This window comes from Sciurus vulgaris (genome assembly GCF_902686455.1).
Source record: "Sciurus vulgaris genome assembly, chromosome: 9".
NCBI classification, from domain to species: Eukaryota; Metazoa; Chordata; class Mammalia; order Rodentia; family Sciuridae; genus Sciurus; species Sciurus vulgaris.
The window spans coordinates 24,067,514-24,085,787 of record NC_136469.1 but is presented as its reverse complement, the minus strand read 5'-3'; the positions used below and the strand labels follow the sequence as shown (position 1 = coordinate 24,085,787).

At 37.5% G+C, this 18,274-nt stretch overlaps 1 protein-coding gene across 8 annotated transcripts in view; it reads right to left on the bottom strand.

Moving 5' to 3' along the window:
• Positions 1 to 16,579: 16,579 nt before the first annotated feature.
• MMAA (metabolism of cobalamin associated A) overlaps positions 16,580 to 18,274 on the bottom strand; it is a 29,259-nt gene continuing 27,564 nt past the window's right edge. For all 8 annotated transcript variants that reach the window (XM_079154165.1, XM_079154163.1, XM_079154169.1 and 5 more), the window contains 2 exons: positions 17,913 to 18,062; positions 16,580 to 16,893 (listed from right to left, as the gene is read on the bottom strand). In XM_079154165.1, the coding sequence (XP_079010291.1) occupies positions 16,606 to 16,893; positions 17,913 to 18,062 (438 nt within the window). In that variant the 3' untranslated portion in view covers positions 16,580 to 16,605. The remainder of the gene's footprint in view (positions 16,894 to 17,912; positions 18,063 to 18,274) is intronic.

Sequence of the window (18,274 nt, the reverse complement as noted above, 5' to 3'; positions counted from 1 at the left end):
TGGGAGTTGTCCTGTGGATGTCTTAGCCTATTTTGTGCTGTTATGACAGAAAACCACAGATTGGGTAATAATTCATAATTCTGGAGGCTAGGAAGTCCAAGGTCAAGGGGCTGGCATCTGGGAGAGGCCTTCTGGCAGCATCCCAGGGTGGAAGAGGGCAAGAGAGGAAGCAGGAGGGTGCCAAACTTATCCTTTTACAAGGAATCTACTCCCATGATAACAATATCAATCCGTTCATGAAAGGCAGAGCTCCCTGGCCTAATCACTTCTTCAAGGCCTCACCTCTTACAGCAGAGGTCCCTGACTTAATGATGGCTTGATTTCCTTGATTCTCCAACTTTATGATGGTGCGAAAGTGTACTCACACAGCCATTCCATTTTTCACTTTCAGTACAGTATTCAACGAACATATGGGCTATTCAACACTTTAGTACAAAGTAGGCTTGATGTGAAATGGTTTTGCCCATTGTAGGCTAACAGAAATGTTTTGAGCCTAGGCTACATGTAAGGTAGCCTAGGCTAAGCTATGATGTTTGGTAGGTTTTGAGTATTAAAAGAATTTTTTTGTTGTTGTTGGGCTTAGATGAGTGTCCACTAAAGGTCCCTATGTGAATGCTTGGTTCCCAGGATGGTGGAATTGGGAGGTGCTCTGAACCTTTAAGAGATGAGGACTAGTAGGAGGACTTTTGATCATTGGGGATATGTTCTCAAAATTTATTGTGCTCTCTGGTCTCTGTTTCCAGGCTTGAGTTGTGACTGTGTGCTCCAGTGTGTGCTCCCACCATTGCCCTCTGCTGTACTCACCAGAACTGGCAGATGCAGGCACCATGTCTTTGAACTTCCAAACCTGTAAGTTAAATATATATTTTCTCTTTATAAGTTAGCTGTCTTAGGTATTTTGTTGTAGTAACTTGAAGCTGACCAAGATACTTATGATATTTTCAATTGACAATGGTTTTAGAGATTTCTCCAAAGATCTGAAACTAGTATAAGTTGAGGAGCATCTGTACTATTGCAATGGCAACTAAGTCCCCAACACATGCTGTCTGGGGAACACATTCAAACCATAGCAGTGGGCATGGCATTTCAGTCATACAAAGCAGAAGTGTTTCTGGGGAATCTGTTGCACAACAAAGTCTGTATGGTGGACAATATTGTACTTGTATTCTTGGATATTGTTAGGAAGGTTAATTTTATGTTGTATGTGTGTGTTGCCACAATAAAAAAAATATTGTGGTCCATAGGCAATACGTTTTTCTTAACAAATTGCTTCTAATTTACGTAATAACAGACATCATTGAGTAAATAGTTAAGAGAGACATGTTTCATACCCACGACTTAAGCAAAACACTCCACTCATTTTGAAAGTCGTTTATCTACCAGATAATTCATTCTGGGGTACTCCATTTATAAATTTCATAAAAAAGTGCCTTTAAAACTGTTCTTCGTGAATAAGCAGGGACTGTATTTATATTTTATCTCCTTTCCCTACCCAACTCAGATTGAGGTGGGTGTCAGATTCTGGGCAACCCTTTCCATAGATTCTCCCTCAGTGACCCTTGTCTCCAAAAGTGGAGCAGGCCACTCAGAAGTCTCTCAGGAATTTGAAATCAGGAACAAAGAAACTGAAATATTAAAGTTGAAACCAGGAAGCAAGGAGAAAGAGGGAGGTGTCAGTGTCCATGTCCAATGACCCCTCCAAGGGCACAGTCTCAAAATAGTTCAGCAGGCTGGCAAGCAAGTCTTTTAGCACATGTACAATATTTGGGGGGACAATAACAACCAGCAATTTTTGTTGTAAGAATGAGATAAATAATTTTCAAATTCTTTACAGGATGCAGTTTAAAATGGAGATCCTTGTTGCCTTGATACTTGAAGACTGATTTTGATTCTTGCCTTTGGATTTTCATGAGATTTGCTGTATTTAAGATAAATCCATCTTTCTTGAGTTGCCTTGAGTAGGTCAACCATGCAATCAAAAACCTGTGTCTAAAATTTATTGCTTTCCATGCGTCACAGCTTCTTCTACTATATAAAAGGGGATAGGCTAAAATAACTCTAAAATTTCCTATTAATCTGTTAGACAGTTTTAAAAATGCCTAAAGGATACCATTTTTTTAACCATTTCTCTTTAGACTCTTGATCCTGACTTGTTTTCAGATGGATCTTCACTCTAACAAAGAGTAAATCATATTTTAATAAATGTAAAAAAAGAAAAATATTCTACTTGTAAAACTGGATCAAAATTTCCAATAAATAAGAATGTTATAGCCACATAAAATTTGAACATGAAACAGTTGACTATATGAACTTCATCTGTGTGTGTTTCAATGGTATGATACCAATAATTAATTTCTTCATGAAGATCAGACCTTTTTTCCTGTGCTGGAAATGATATCAGGGCCTTGTGCATGCTTGGCAGGCACTCTACCACTGAGCCACACCCCAGCCCCCAGATCTTTTAATATAATACAATTAATAATACTTATTTCTATCTTACCTTATTCAAAACAGATGAAGACATCTGTACTAAGCATTTGTTTTGTGTGCGTAGAATCCTATATTATTCTGTGGCTGTCACCAACTGATTTTTGGAAACTGGTCTTTCCCCAAAGTCAAGTATTTCCAGTCCATCACAGAACCCCCAGCCTTGGCCCTGGAGAACTCTGGCTATCAGACAGACCAGTATGATTGCTTCTTTAAGACTTTCATAACTGGGTCTATGGAGATAGGGGAAGTCCTTCTGGACCTAAGCACTCCTGGTCGCGACATATCCAGCTACTCCGAGGAACGTAGGCGAGAAAGGAGAACCCTCACGGCATTGTGTTCCTGAAGCTTGCTGCAGCCTCACCTTCTCCCTGTATGATTAAATGAGCCAATAAATTCCTCTTTTTGCACAAGTTAATAGATTTCTGCCACTTCTGGCTAAGGGTCCTAGTAAATACTTAATTGATATTATAAATATTTGTTTGGGTTTACATTGGTTTTTAATGTCTTAAACGTTATCTTCAAATACAAAAAGAAAAGTAACCTGGAAAAAATAGCTTGAGGCACCATTCTTCAAAAGAGCAAAATCTAGGAGCTAGAGTTGTAGCTCAGTGGTAAAACACTGGCCTAGGACACATGAGGTGTGTATGTACGAGGTGCATATCCCCAGCACCACTTAAAAATAAATAGGATAAAGGTCCATTGACAACTAAAAAAATTAAAGATAAATAAATAAATAAATAAATAAAATAAAGGTACCAGGCTCAGTGGTGCAAGCCTGTAATTCCAGTGGCTTGTGAGGCTGAGAAGGGAGGATCAAGAGTTCAAAGCCAGCCTCAGCGAAAGTGAGGTGCTAAATAACTCAGTGAGACCCTGTCTCTAAATAAAATACAAAATAGGGCTGGGGATGTGGCACAGTGGTTAAGTGCCCCTGAGTTCAATTCCTAAAGGTATGGTGTCCATCTACAACTAAAACAAAAAATTGAAAAAGAGCAAAATCTAGAATATTAGGTTACAGAAGCAAGGTTTAAAGTGAAAACACTGAACAATCTAAATTATGTACAAACCCCTTATTCACTCTATACCACAGAGGAATCTATAAGTGAAGATAGTATCTGTTTGTGAAATGAAGTTCATGTTTTGAGCAACTTGGAAAATAGTATTATTTAAATCTAATGTGTATAATGTATCACATTTAGAAGTAGAGACCTTAATTCCTTAATATCTCTGATGCTCAATTCTTTTGCTTTAAAATGAGAATGATGTCATTTTTGAGGGGTGGTTGATGAAAACAGCAAAATATGTATAGATAGATATCATTGTAGATATATATACATAAATATTATATATATAATTATAAGGTATTTACATATAGTTATATATATTTATAATAATTATTCTTATGTATAATTATACACGCATACACATACATACACATACAAATAAAGCTAGCAGATCATAATTCAACCTAAGGTGTGCAAACAGAAAAGGAAGAACTACCAATGACCTGGGCCTCATTTGCAGAAGTTGACTTACATTTGAAAAGTGGGCATGTGTGGAGACAGCTTCCGCAGAGATCAGGGAACCAAGATCCCACAAGACATGTTGGGATACTGAGCCAGCAAAATTTGTGTAAGAATAAATGCTCATGTGACTTTATTCATAAGAGAACAGCAATCTTTGAAACAGTTGGGTTTCATATATAACAAGACCTGGCATATTCATATGAGCCAGATAAATGACTTTACTGTTTTTCTAAGATACTTTTCTACAGAATTTTCTCCATACTTGAAGATGGGCCAGGAGGATGTTATGTTTACAGAGCTTTGAGGATGAAGTCCTGTGATTTCCTCTGTTAGTTAAAAGCAACATTAATTTAGATTAAGTGTTTGACCTTGCTAAGAGAGAGTAGCTTACTGACTTACATATGCCCTCATCTCACTCCACCAAGAAGCTGAGATGGCTAAGCAAAATAAATTGCCCTAAGGTTACCTTTATACTGTCAGTTTTTCAGGTAAATATGAAAGCACTTTGGCTCACAGCCTCCTCATTTTGTACTATAGTTAATTTTTTTCTAAAAAACCCAAAAGCACCCAATGTAACTACTTTTGCACCATTCTGATATTTTTGTTATCAAACATTCCAAGAATGACAAAACAAAACAAATACATTTAAGTTTTGTGGGAAGGAATAATCACTAAGTATTCATTTCCGGGTGGGGGGTAAAAAAGTGCATACATTTAGTTGGTTAGTTACCAACTAACCCAAATACTATAGTAGAAATAAAAACAAATAGGTTAAAGAGAAGTTCTGATTGTTCTTTCACAAGAAAAATGTCAACTTTTGCATAATTTTCTTGGCTTTTACAATATCAAATCTTGTTCAGATTACATAATACTTCAATATGCAATCACTCAATTACTTCAGTAGTTAACATATGCTAACTGTTGAAGAATAACATAGTTAATGTTAATTATTAAAGAATAACAACACGAAGGGAATAACACTAACATTTAGTGAACACTGTTCTGACACTCCACTTGAATTATAGAAGCATTATTATATAACCACTTGGGTTATAAGGATTCAACTTTAGGAGGAGTTTCCTAAAGCCGGCCTAGGAGTATTTGCATTGATGAAGCCCCATATAGATAGATTTCTCTGACTTCAGGAGGACCAATGTTCTGTCATCTGCACAAATGTATGAGTTACTTCCTTTCTCAGAGTCCTTGTTGTTTAGTAGTTCTTAGTAGTAGCACCATGATGTCCACAATGGCAGTCTATTGGATCAATGCAATGTTTGAATGGCTTCCATTGATTTTTCTACTTTTTTTTTTTTGCATTAAAGATTAAGTATCATAAATAGGTTGTTGATGAGCTATTTTCTCTTGTGTAAACTTCTAGGAGCTCTAAGAGCTCAGGGAAATCAGGAAAGTAGAGAAAATGCCTGGTTATGTTGGATCATGATACCTAGCATATTATCCAAGTAATTGTCATTTTAATGCGATTTGATATTGGTTTAGCAAAATGTCAACTTTGGAACTTAGTTTGTAACAGAGCACATTTTTTCCTACCTACAGAAATGAATGGTAATTATGCTTTTTGACTAATGCAAAGTCAAACTGTGAGTTTTTTTTTTCTCAGAAAAGAATAATCTTTTTAAGATGAAGGGAGACTATAACTCATTTAATCCTCACAACTACCGTAAGAAGTAACTACTGTTCTCTAATATTTATTTACCAATTACAATTTCGAGACACTGTATCTATGTTAACTAAAATACTCCTTTCAACAACTCTGGGTAGATATTAGCATCATTCCCACTTAGTAGTAAGGAACCTGCAGAAGATTAAGGAGTTTGGCCAATCTGAAATTAAATGCCAGTCTATTTGAAGAACAAAAAACTATTATAATTGTTTGTGCATGATATTTGTAATGACACCTACTAATTGTTGACTGCCAGGCACATCACAATTTTTATTTAATTCTTTCAATAACTCTGTAAAGTAGTTATCATTACCCAAATGTTACAGATAAGGAAATTAGTGCACCCAAAGAAATAACTTGCTCAAAATCATATGGCTGGTTAGTGACAGAGCTAAGATTTGATCCCATATGTAGCTTTTGACCAGGTCAGGAATCCCCAGTACAGTAGAATCACAAATGGGGAAGAAGGGATAGGACTTTTGAGCTTAACAAAAGGGAGCATAGATTTTTAAGGGGACAAAAACACACACATTTTGCTGTATTATATGGTTTCCAGTATAGCAGATAACAGAAATAAAGGTGAAAAATACTTCAGAATTTGTTCTCTATATCATAGCCAATGGTACAATAATGACATAAGAACCAGGGGTTTTCTAATGAATTTTATGATTATCTACAATAACATTTAAAAGTGGTTCAAACTGATAAGAAACAGTATTCAGAGCATAACAGAATTCAGAGCTAAAAAAGTCACCCCCGCTCTTCTACCTTCTTTATAAGTCAGTGTGTGCATTACTATGTCATATATTGTACCACAAATGACAGGAGGTTTGCTATTCCCTGCAACAACTTACCAAGGGAAATTATGAATGCCTCCTCTGGGAGTTTCTTTTCCTTTTTTTCAATTAATTAATTAATTAATTTTGGTACCAGGAATTGAACCCTGGGGTGCTTAAACACTGAGCCACATTTCCAGCTCTTTTTAAAAATCTTATTTAGAGACAGGTTCTCACAGAGTTCCTTAGGGCCTCCCTAAATTGCTTAGGCTGACTTTGAACTCAAAATCCTCCTGCCTCAGCCTCCTGAGCCACTGGGATTACAGGCGCATGCCACTGCAACCTGGCCTCCTCAGGGAGTTTCTAAACGCCAGTTTTTCATCTGATAGGTTGGTCACAATGGTCTTTTCTGAAATCAGGTAATTCTGCTGAATAACTTCCAGTTTCTCTTCACTGTGATACACAATGTAAGCAGGCCCTGTTAGTCAGTTTTTCATCACTGTGACCAAAATATCCAACAAGAACAACTTAGAGGAGGTGAAGTTTATTTTGGATCATGATTTCAGAGGTCTCAGTCCATGGTGGGCCTGCTGCATTACTGTGGGCCTGAGGTGAGGCAGAACATCATGGCGGAAAGGCATAGGGGAGGAAAGCTGCTCAGCCCATGCCAACTGGAAAGCAGAGAAGAAGAGTTCACATCCTCTCCAGCATTTATTATTATTTATATTCTTGATGACTGCCATTCTGACTGGTGCGAGATGAAATCTCAGTATAGTTTTGATTTGCATTTCCCTAATTGCTAATGATACTAAACATTATTTTTTTCAGGTATTTGTTGACCATTTGTTTTTCTTCTTTTGAAAAGTGTCTGCTTAATTTATTTTTCTGTTATTAATTGGGTTATTTAATTTTTTTTACTGTGAAGTTTTTTAAAATATATTCTAGCTATTAATCCTCAGAAGGGTAGCTAGCAAAGGTTTGCTCCCATTCTGTGGGTTCTCTCTTCACATTCCTAATTGTTTCCTTTGCTGTGTAGAAGCTTTTTAATTTGATACTGTCCCATTTATTAATTCCTGGCATCATTTCTGAGTTTTAGGGATCTTATTGGAGAAAGTTGTTGCTTGTGTCTAAAAGTGGGAGCCTTGAACACATATTTTCTTTAAGGAGTTGTATAGCTTCTAATCTAATTCCAAGGTCTTTAATCCATTTTGAGTTGATTTTTGTGCAGAATGAGAGATGAGGGCCTAGTTTCATTCTTCTACATATGGATAAACAGTTGTCCCAGTATCATTTGTTAAAAAGGCTGTCTTTTCTCCAATGTATGTTTTTGGCATATCTGCCAAGGATTAGATGACTATCTGTGTGGATTTGTCTCTGTGTCTTCTATTCTATACTATTGGTCTGTGTGTCTGTTTTTATGCCAGTGCCACACAGTTTTTTTTACTATACCTCTGTAGTATATAATATGAAGTCAGGTATTGTGAGTCTCCAGCATTGCTTTCTTGGCTTAAAATTGCTTTGACTATTCTGAGTCTTTTATTCTTCCAAATGAATTTTAGGTCTGTTTTTTCAAGTTCTGTGAAGTATGTCATTGGTTCTTTGATGGGGATTGCATTAAATCTGTATAACACTTTTGTTAGGATGGCCATTTTGATAATACTAATTCTGCCTATTCAATATCATTGGAGATCTTTCCATCTTCTAAGGTTGTCTTCAATTTCTTTCTTCAGAGTTCTATAGTTTTCATTGTAGAAGGCTTTCACCTCCTTGGTTAGGAGGTGAAATCTAACCACCTCCTTGGTTAGATTTATTCCTAGGTATTTTACTTTATTTTTGAGGCTATTGTGAATGGAATGTTTTTCTGATTTCTTTTTTAGCAGATTCATTGTTTACACGTAGGAAAGCTACTGATTTTTGTATACTGATGTTGTAATCTGCTGCTTTGCCAAATTTGTTAATTAGTTCTAGTAGTTTTTGGTGGAGTGTTTTTGCTTCTACGGATAGGATCATATCATCTGAACACAATGATAATTTGACTTCTTCCTATTTTTTATCCCTTTTATTGCCTTCTCTTGCCTAAGTGTGGTGGCTAGAATTTCTAGCACTATATTAAATAGGAGTGATGAGAGTGGACTCTCTTGTCTTGTCCCAGATTTTAAAGGAAATGCTTTCAGTTTTACCTCATTTGCTATGAGGTTAGTGTGAAGTTTCACATATATAACCTTTATGATGTTGAGGTAGGTTCCTTCTATTTCTAGTTTCTTCAGGGTTTTTATCATGAATGAGTGTTGAATTTTGTTGAAGGCCTTCTGTGTAGCTATTCAGATTACTAAGTGATTTTTGTCCTTAATTCTGTTATTCTGTTAATGTGATTAATTATATTTATTGATTTCAGTGTATTAAACCATCCTTGCATCTCTGGAATAAAATAAACCTGGTGACAGTGTACACTCTTCTTAATATGCTGTTGAACTTGATTTGCTAATACTTCACTATTTTTGCATCTGAGTTCATCAGGGATATTGATCTGTAGTTTTCCTCCCTCGATGTGTCCTTATCTGATTTTGGTATGAGTGTGACACTGGTTTTATAGAACAATTTGAAAGTGTCTCATCCCTTTCTATTTCATGGAACAATCTGAGGAGTATTAGCATTGGTTCTTCTTTAAACGTTTGGTAGAATTCAGCTGATAATTCATCTGGTCCTGGGTTTTTCTTTGTGGAAGGATTTTTACTATTGTTTGTAGCTCAATACAAGTTATTAGGTTGTTTAAGTTTCCTGCAGCCTCTTGATTCAGTCTTGGCAGATTGTATTTGTCTAAAAATGTAACCTTTTCTTCTAGGTTCTTCAATTTATTAGAATATAAGTTCTCAAAATAGTTCCTAATGATTTACTGAATTTCCGAGATATCTATAGTGATTTCTCCTTTTACATCTTGAATTTTATTTCATTTTTCTCCTTTTTCTTTTAGTTAGTGTGGTTAAGGGTTTATTAATCTTGTTAATCTTTTTCAAAGAATTGGCTATTTGATTCATCAATCCTTTATATATATATTTTCATTCTCAAGTTCACTGATTCAGTTCTGATCTTAATTATTTCCTTCTTTCTTTTTGTTTTGGAATTGGTTTGTTCTTTTTTAAGGGTCTTGAGATGCAACATTAGATTTTTTATATGGGATCTTTCTGATTTTCTTATGTAGGCACTCAGAAAAAGGCTATAAACTTTCCTCTTAGAATGGCCTCCATGTATCCCAGAAGTTCTGGTATGTTGTGTCATTATTCTCATCTGAGTCTAAGAAATTTTAAATTTCTCCCTTATTTCTTCTATCACCAATTCATCACTCAAAATAGTATTGTTCATTCTCCATGTGTTTACATAGTTTCTGTAGGGTTTGTTCATGTTGATTTCTAATTTCATTCCATTATGATCTGATAAGATGCAAGGAATCATATCAATTTTTTTTATATTTGCTAAGACTTATTTTGTGGCCTAAAATATAGCATGTTTTGGATAAGGCTCCATGAACCAGTGAGAAGAAAATGTATTCAGCTATTGTTGGATGAAATATTCTATTGATGTCTGTTAGGTCTATTTGATTTATAGGTCCAATGGTCTTTACTGAGTTTATGTATCAATGAACTATCTATTTATGACAAATGTGTTTTCAAATCACCCAGTATTATTATACTGGGGTCCATCTGGGGCTTCAATTAATTGCACCCATATTTGGGGCAATAAATATTTATTATTTGTTATGTTTTCTTGTTGAATTATTCCTTTTGCTAATATGAAATAACTTCCTTGTCATTTTTTATTAATTTTGATGTGAAATCTGCTTTGTCAGACATCAGAGTAGCTACTCTTGCTTGCTTTGGGGGGCTCTATTTGCATGGTATACCAATTTCCATCCTTTCACTTTCAATTTGTGGCTGTCTTTGTCTGTAAGATGCATCTTGTGCAAACAACATATAGTTGGGTCTTGTTTTTTAATTTATTCTGGCAGCCTATGTCTTTTTATTGGAGAGTTGATACCATTTACATTTGACTTTATTACAGAGAGATGTTTATTAATTCCTGCCATTAGGTTTATTTATTATATTTAATTTGGTCTTTTCTTATTTGCTTAGCTACTCTTCAAATGAGTTTTGTTCTTTTGTGAGATTCTGAGGTTTTATTATTTCTTCTGTGTGAAATATTTAAGTAAGTTCTGTAGTGCCAGTTTAGTAGTCATGAATTCTTTTAATTTCATCTTATCTTGGAAAATTTTTATTTCATCTTCAATTTTGAATGATAGCTTTGCTGGAGATTGCAGTCTTGGTTGACAGTTATTCTCTTTACACATCATTCCAAGCCCTCCTGGCTTGTAGAGTTTGTGCTGAGAAGTCAGAAGTCATACCAATTTTCTTGCCTCTAAATGTGACCTGATGTTTTTCTCTTGAGGATTTTAAAATTCTATCTATCTATCTATCTATCTATCTATCTATCTATCTATCTATCTATCTATCTGGTAGTAGATGGACACAATACCTTTATTTTTTTAATTTTTGTGTGGTGCTGAGGATCAAACCCAGTGCCTCACACATGCTGGGCAAGCACTCTAACACTGAGCTACAACCCTAGTCCCCAAAATTCTATCCTTTTTCTGCGTGTTAGGCATTTAAATTATAATATGTTTGTGGAGAGGTGTTTTTTGTCTTTTTTTTTTTTTATCTTGTTTATTTGGGGTTCTGAATGCATCCTATATCTGGATGTCCATCTCATCCTAAAGGTTTGGAATATTTTCTGTCATTATTTTCCTGAAGAGCTTATCCATTCCATTAGTTCATATCCCACAGTCCTCCTCAATTCCAATGGTTCTTTAATTTGGTCTCTTCATGTTGTCCCAGGGTTCTTGAATATTCTGATCATGGTTTTTTTTTTTTTTAATACTGTCTAAATAGTCAAAGCTGGCCACTTTGTCTTCCAGCTCTGAGATTCTGTCTTCAGCATGGTCTACCATATTAGAGAGACTTTCAACTGAACATTTTATTTGATTTATTGTTTTTTATTTCCAAGATTTGTTTGGTTCTTTGTATTTCTAACTCCTTATTGAATTTCTCATTCATGGATTATAATTGGGAGATCCAAGATGGTGGTCTAGAGGGAGGCTGCATTCCTTGTCGCTCCGCAACGCCAGATTCAAGCAGAGGATATCTGTTTCTCGGTGAAGCAGTTTTTGCTGCTTATCAATCCCCTGCTCTTTACCCCATTTGTCTGCTGTGATCACTTGCAATCTGCCAACATATCGACGCCTTTTTGAGAGTAGATTGCTCACTGTCAGGCGTTTGTCATCCGCCATTTGCCTGCCTCTCGCCTGTCCATCGCCTGCCTTGCCTCTATCCATCACCCAACGCTTGAGGTTCACCTCCCGATCCTCCGACAGCTGCCAATAGATTGACCGCAGACTGCCAGTGGAGAACCAGCTGCCTGCTGCTGTATGGAAGTTCACTGTTACAGTACCTGTAGGTTTGATTACACGTGGCTGCCGCCATTTTGAGACAACAGCCAGGCCCTGTAGGACCCCTGGCCGGACTGACTGAGTCCTGTCTCCAGGATCCCTCAGCCTGACTGATCACTCCCTGCCTCTGGGGCCCTTACATCAACTGACTGCTCCCTGCTGCCAGGACCCCCAGACCAACTGACTGTGCCCTATCACCGGGAACCCAGACCAACTGATTGCACCCAGCCTCCAGGATCCCACAACCACACCAAACACACCTGACCTCCAGGACCACTGCCAGACCAACTGCCTCCTGTCTCCAGGAACTCCAGCTGACCACGACCACCCCTGAGCTGCAGCTCCCCATTTGCCAACACATTTGGAAGCCAGAGCAGCCATCTTGGATAATCCTGGAAGCCGTAGCTCCGATCTTCGGGTGGGGCAAATCCCATCTTGCGACGCCTGCTGGAGGCTTGAAGCCCATTGTCAGGTACCTCTCATACATCAGGAGGTTTCATTAGTATATGACTGTTATACAGTAGATTTTCTTTTTTCTCCTTTTTTAAAAAAATATTTGTTTTTATTTCTTTACGTTTCTTGCTTTCTTTTCCTTCTGTTTACCTGTTCCCTCAGAGTCACTTTCTCCCTTATTTACATGATGTTATTGTCCCCATAGGGGCTATTTGATCTGGGATTGCATAGTGTCTGATTTGGGTACTGTTAATATTGATCTCCCCTTAAAGAAAGGGTTTTGGACACCTATAGGACCACTATAAGCCTATAGGGGGAAATCTGCAATACCCCAGATCTGCAGCACTAGAGGGGAAGATACATGAACAACATGAAAAAACAAGGGAAGAAAATGATCCAAACAAATCTAGATTCTATAGTAATAGAATCCAATGACAGTATGAATTTCTCATTCATATTCTGTACCAACTTCCTTAATTCATTCAGTTGTTTTTCTGTGTTCTCTTGAAATTCATTGATCATTTTTACAAAGATTCTTTTGAATTCCTTATGTGGTATTTTATCCACTTCACTATTTTTGGGTCATTTGCTGGTGAGTTATGAACTTTGGAGGTGTTGTTTTAGCTTGCTTTTTCTTGTATTCATGCATTGGGTTTTATGCATCTGTTTGAAGAGATTTCTCTTCCACTCTTATGTGTGGACTTTCGTTGGGCACAGTCTTCACTTACCAAAGTGTGCCAAGAGGTCTGAACTGAGACACCCTTGTAGATGTGGTGTCCAGTGCCTTTGTGTTATTTCTCTGTCTTTGCTATAGCAATGGAGGTCTGTAGGTGGGACCTGGGGGCTCACCTCTAGCTATTTCTACTGGAGGCCTGGTCATTAGTCTGGGTTTTCATCTTTTCTATTCTCCGCATTATAGGAGAGTTGAAGATTCAGTGTCATTAATTTGAGTGTGGAACAAAGTGCACTGTCTTTTGGTTGAGTTTAGTTCAGCAGGAGAGTTTCTACCCCGTGAACCTGTAGTGTCCCTGTAGGTTTCCAGCACCTCACAGAATAAGGGGAAACAAATAATAGCAACAACCATAGAAAAGAATATACAACATTAAACCAAATACTTGGTTCCTAATATGACATCTACAGTGTTAATTGCTACACAAAACAGAAATGGTAGGGTCAGCAATTGCCAACAGCAAAAATAATAAGTAACCATGAACTATATCTGGCATTAATGGAAACAACAGGTGTCAACTATGTCATCCACAGCAATAATAACTGCAACAGCATTAATGGTGGGAACAGAAGTTATATAAACTAATTAGTGAAAAAAGATGGTAAGAATACAGTTAAGAGAAAAGAACATGTGATAGGAAGGTAGAAAAGAGTTCATAATTTCAAAAAGTGATCAGAGAATGCAGAAGAGCTATAGAGTGTGGTGGTTATAAGAAAGGAGGAGAAAAATTGACATAACAAAGTAAAGGGAGAGTGAAAGAGAACAATAGAATTTGGCTGTTAGCAGAAGAAATGAAAGAGAAACTAGAAACAGATAAATGAAAAAACCTATAAAACAAAACCAAAATATAGTCATAAAAACCCCTAACCCTCAAAAGACAAGGCAAAGAAAAACAAATACATTTAAAAAATGCTAAATATGAGAAAAAAGGAACAAACATGCATATATATATATATATATATATATATGTCTATGAACCAATTAACACAGCAAAACATACACAAAAACAACAAAAAAAATTCTTAATGAAAAATTAAGGAATCATTTCCACTGAGGTGGTCAAAATAATCAACAGGAGTAGATGAACACTGTCCCACTGTCTTTGTTTCTGTTTCTTATGGGGCTACATACTGAGAGCAAGAGCAGGTGGGGGTCATTAATTCCTTCCTCTTCTGGTGTTGCTCTCCAAGCTGCCATTTGGAGTGACCTAAGACTGAAGCCAGTTCAAACATTTCTCAGCTTCTCTTCTCCCCAGTATGAGGTAGGATGGGATGGGAAGTACCACTGGCTAGTTATGTCTGCACAGACCAGATCGATGCATTCCAAGGGTGGGGGCACTGCAGAGTTTATGAATGGAATTCCAGCAGATGGGACTTAGGTTTAATAAAGACTCAGGAGCTTTGTTGGGTCTTATCTGCTTTAGAGAGATTAGATCCACACACCCCTAGAGTCTCCTAGTTGCCGATATCTGCTGGGAGTCTGGATCTTGGGAGCCTCCCAAGGATTCTACTCATGGGGTTGGAAAGCCAATCCTTCACTCCCTCTGCTGCCCATGAACATAGATAGTGTTTTCAGGCTTCCCAGGCTTAGTCCCTGAGTGTATTTATACTGCCTGTTCAGACTCCTGACCTGCTGCAGCTGTCCACTTTCTCAAAAGGGGACATGACTTGGGCTCCCTTTTGCTTTTCTGACTTGAATTCCCGAAGGTAAAATATCATCTGTGCCTGTTTCACTCCTATTCTGTTAGGTACACCCTCGTCCAGGACAGCTGCAGATCTCCCTGCTCCTGTAGCAGGAGCTGCAGCATGGCCACCTCAAGATGGCTCTGTCTCAGTTCTGTCGTCAGTTTAGAAAGAGAGCACTTTTCAGTACAGCCTCTGGATCAGCTAAGGGCAGCCTGCTTTTCTGATCTCAGGTTTCTGTACTAATTTTGTCTGTGTTGTTCCTGTGTTCCCCCTCCCTCTGCTGAACCAGTACCACACTGCTATTGCTGCTGCCGCAACCGGCTGAACTGCAATGTACACTTTCTTCTTTGTTTAATGTGCCCAAATTTCTGAGTCTCTAAGACACGTTGACGGCCCAATAATGAGTTTTAATGAAATTCCTCTCCCACTCACCTGGCAGAGCAGTACTCTTGCTGTCTGAACACCGAATCACAGAGCAAGTAGGAATGCAGCCTTCCTCAAGTCCGCCATCTTGAATTCCCTCAGGTATTCAAAACTTTAATGTAATAATGATAGTAATTTTGAGTATTTCCTATATGCCATCATGATAGCTAAATAATTTTCCTGGGGCATCTCATCAAATCCTAACTTGGCAGAGTTGTAGCCCAATCTCATTTTACCTGTAGGAAACTGAAACATAGAGATGTTAGGTTAACTGTCCAATCGAAGAGTAAGTGGTCTTGTTTGAATTTAAACTCACATAGTCCAGCTCCAAAACCCAGGCCCTTAATCACTGTGCCACACTTCCTCCATAGGACAAAACTTGCTGTTTATCATCAAGAAAAAAGTAGATCTCTAAAATGCTGATATGAAGTGAAATGGCCAAGAAGATCAATGAAAGTCTTTGACAATCTTCACAGTGAATCACCTTAAAACATTCTGATCTCACCTGGGTCCATTTAGGTTGGACATTCTGCCACTTTTTTAATTGCAATTCTCAGTTCCCTTCTGGTCCTCCTTCCTATCATTGGTGGGGGTCTGCCAGTCCATACAAGGAGACTTTAAAATCATGCCCACCCCATTAATCATCCCAGCTGTCTTGTTACTAGTGGACATGGCTACTTCAGAAATTTCTAGAATAGTCTGGTATACTAAATGCCAATCATGGTTTTCAACTCTTAAAAACCTGCTATATATTGTTCTGGCCTCAGGTAAGACTTCAAAAGTGTGGTCACCCTTGTTTACATTTTCTCTGGAAACTCAGAAAATACAGAATCAAAGCCATTTTTAGGTGTGTGACCTTTTCTTTCCGCCTCAGCTTTTTCTGCTCCTGACTGATAAGAAGAAAGCATCCTATAGGCCACTATCCCAGGGTGTAAGAATAGAAAGAAATGGAAATCAGTAACCTACAACAGGGTGCCTAATTGCCCTATCTTGCCATCCACATCTAACTTCTTTCAAGTTTTCAAGCACAGTTTACAAATAAAGAAGCCAAGGCACTATAAAAGAATTACGGTATAAACATACAAGTGATTTTTTGAATATTAAAACACTTTATGAGGGGGCTGGGGTTGTGGCTTAGAGGTAGAGCGCTTGCCTAGCACATGTGAGGCACTGGGTTCAATCCTCAGTCCCACATAAAAGAAAGAAAGAAAGAAAGAAAGAAAGAAAGAAAGAAAGAAAGAAAGAAAGAAAGGTATTGTGTCCATCTACAACTAAAAAAATTTTCAAAAAAAAAAAAAAAAACACTTTATGAAACAATATGTAGCATGATGGTATAGGATGTATTTATTAGTCTCTGCTTTTGAAAGCTTTCAACAACAAGTCTGCTGCTAGTCCTGGGGACAAGGCCCCACTGAGAACCTTTCTTTCCAGAAGGGGAATCTGTTCTTGGATAGAAGGATGGGTCCTGAAATGTTCTAACACGTTTTCCTGAATGAGATTCCACATCCAGACTTTCTGCTGCTTCTGTCTTTTGGCAGTCAGCTCCCCACTGGCAAGCATCAGATCCTGGAATTCTTTCATTTTATCCCACATTTCCGTGATCCCCTCTCCACTTCTGGCAGAAATACGGATCACCTATTGGAAAAGAAGAAAATGATAGAAAACATTTTCACTAAGACTCTGATGTTTACCAATTAATTTTTGCAATTTATAGAAATAGGCAAGTGACAAAAATGAGACTTTTCTGTTGTGTCAAGGTAAATTTTCTGACACATATGCTAGTGTAATGAATCTAGGATTACTAAGTGCATAGCAGAAATAAGACATTGATTCAAGGTCAAATTCTTTAGCTCAGAAATTTATTTTAATTTGGGATTGTACAGATAGATGGTCAGGGGCACCCTGGAGAACTCCCAAGAGAGTCACGGATGAGAAAGGCTACATCAGGGAAGTTTCCCTGAGGCCTGAGTGCCAGAAAATAAAGCCAGGTGGAGAGAATAGTTCCATTCTCTCTGTCAAATTCATCTGACTCAGCAAGGCTAACAGCTAAGCATCCAGCACCTGCATGTATAAGGTGGCTCTGGACTCAACACAATGTGACTATGGAAAACGGGAGCTGACAGTAAGGTAAGCCATCATCCTCATTAGAAGGACTACAGCTTATTCTTTAATAACACAGTGTCCTCCTAGTGATAAAACTGTCGGAATCAATATGATTGCACCACTTACTACAGAATTTTTCTTTGCTTTTTGTCACTATTGAAAACAGCCTCCAACAAACATAATGGGAATGGAAGTATCACATTGCAAGTCTCTTCTCTGGTACTCAAATTCCAATACAGATAATCAAATTATTAATTGTTCCATAATCTTAAGGATGGCTCCTTTCAGGATGGATTTGCTCTCACTTCGAAATGGCTCAAGTCAAGCATTAAGCAATCTAATCTATCACCCTGCATTCTAGTTTCTGACACCCAGTGGTTGAAAGATCATATTTAAAATCATGGCTACATACTCTGGCTTTGTCATATTTTTAAAACTATAATCTTCACATTCAAGCACAGATTGATTATGTGTCTAGCTGGAACTTATGTCCTCTCCTAATGTACACAGTCCACTCAGGGTGAAAAGTATAGAATGAAATGCAAACTAACCTTTGGTCTCCAAGCTTCTGAGCGCTTGCGGAGCAATTTCAGTGCGCTCACATACTCTGCTTGTATCCTTCGAGCTGGCACGATCAAGTCTCCATCAGATTTAGTTATAGCTACCAGGTCTGCCATCTCGATTATGCCCCTTTTGATACCCTAGTGTAAAAAAAGGGAAGAAGAATGAGATTATCAGAAACATTTCATTTAGTGACAACTAGCTTGAAAATAACAACCACTTAATGCTATGATTTTGAAAGTCAAACACTTTGCTTTTTTTCTCTATTTCTCTAATCTCTGGATGACAGGAATCACAATTACTTGATAAAAATTACTTAAATCCACCAGTTCTTGGGATTACAGAAGTCATT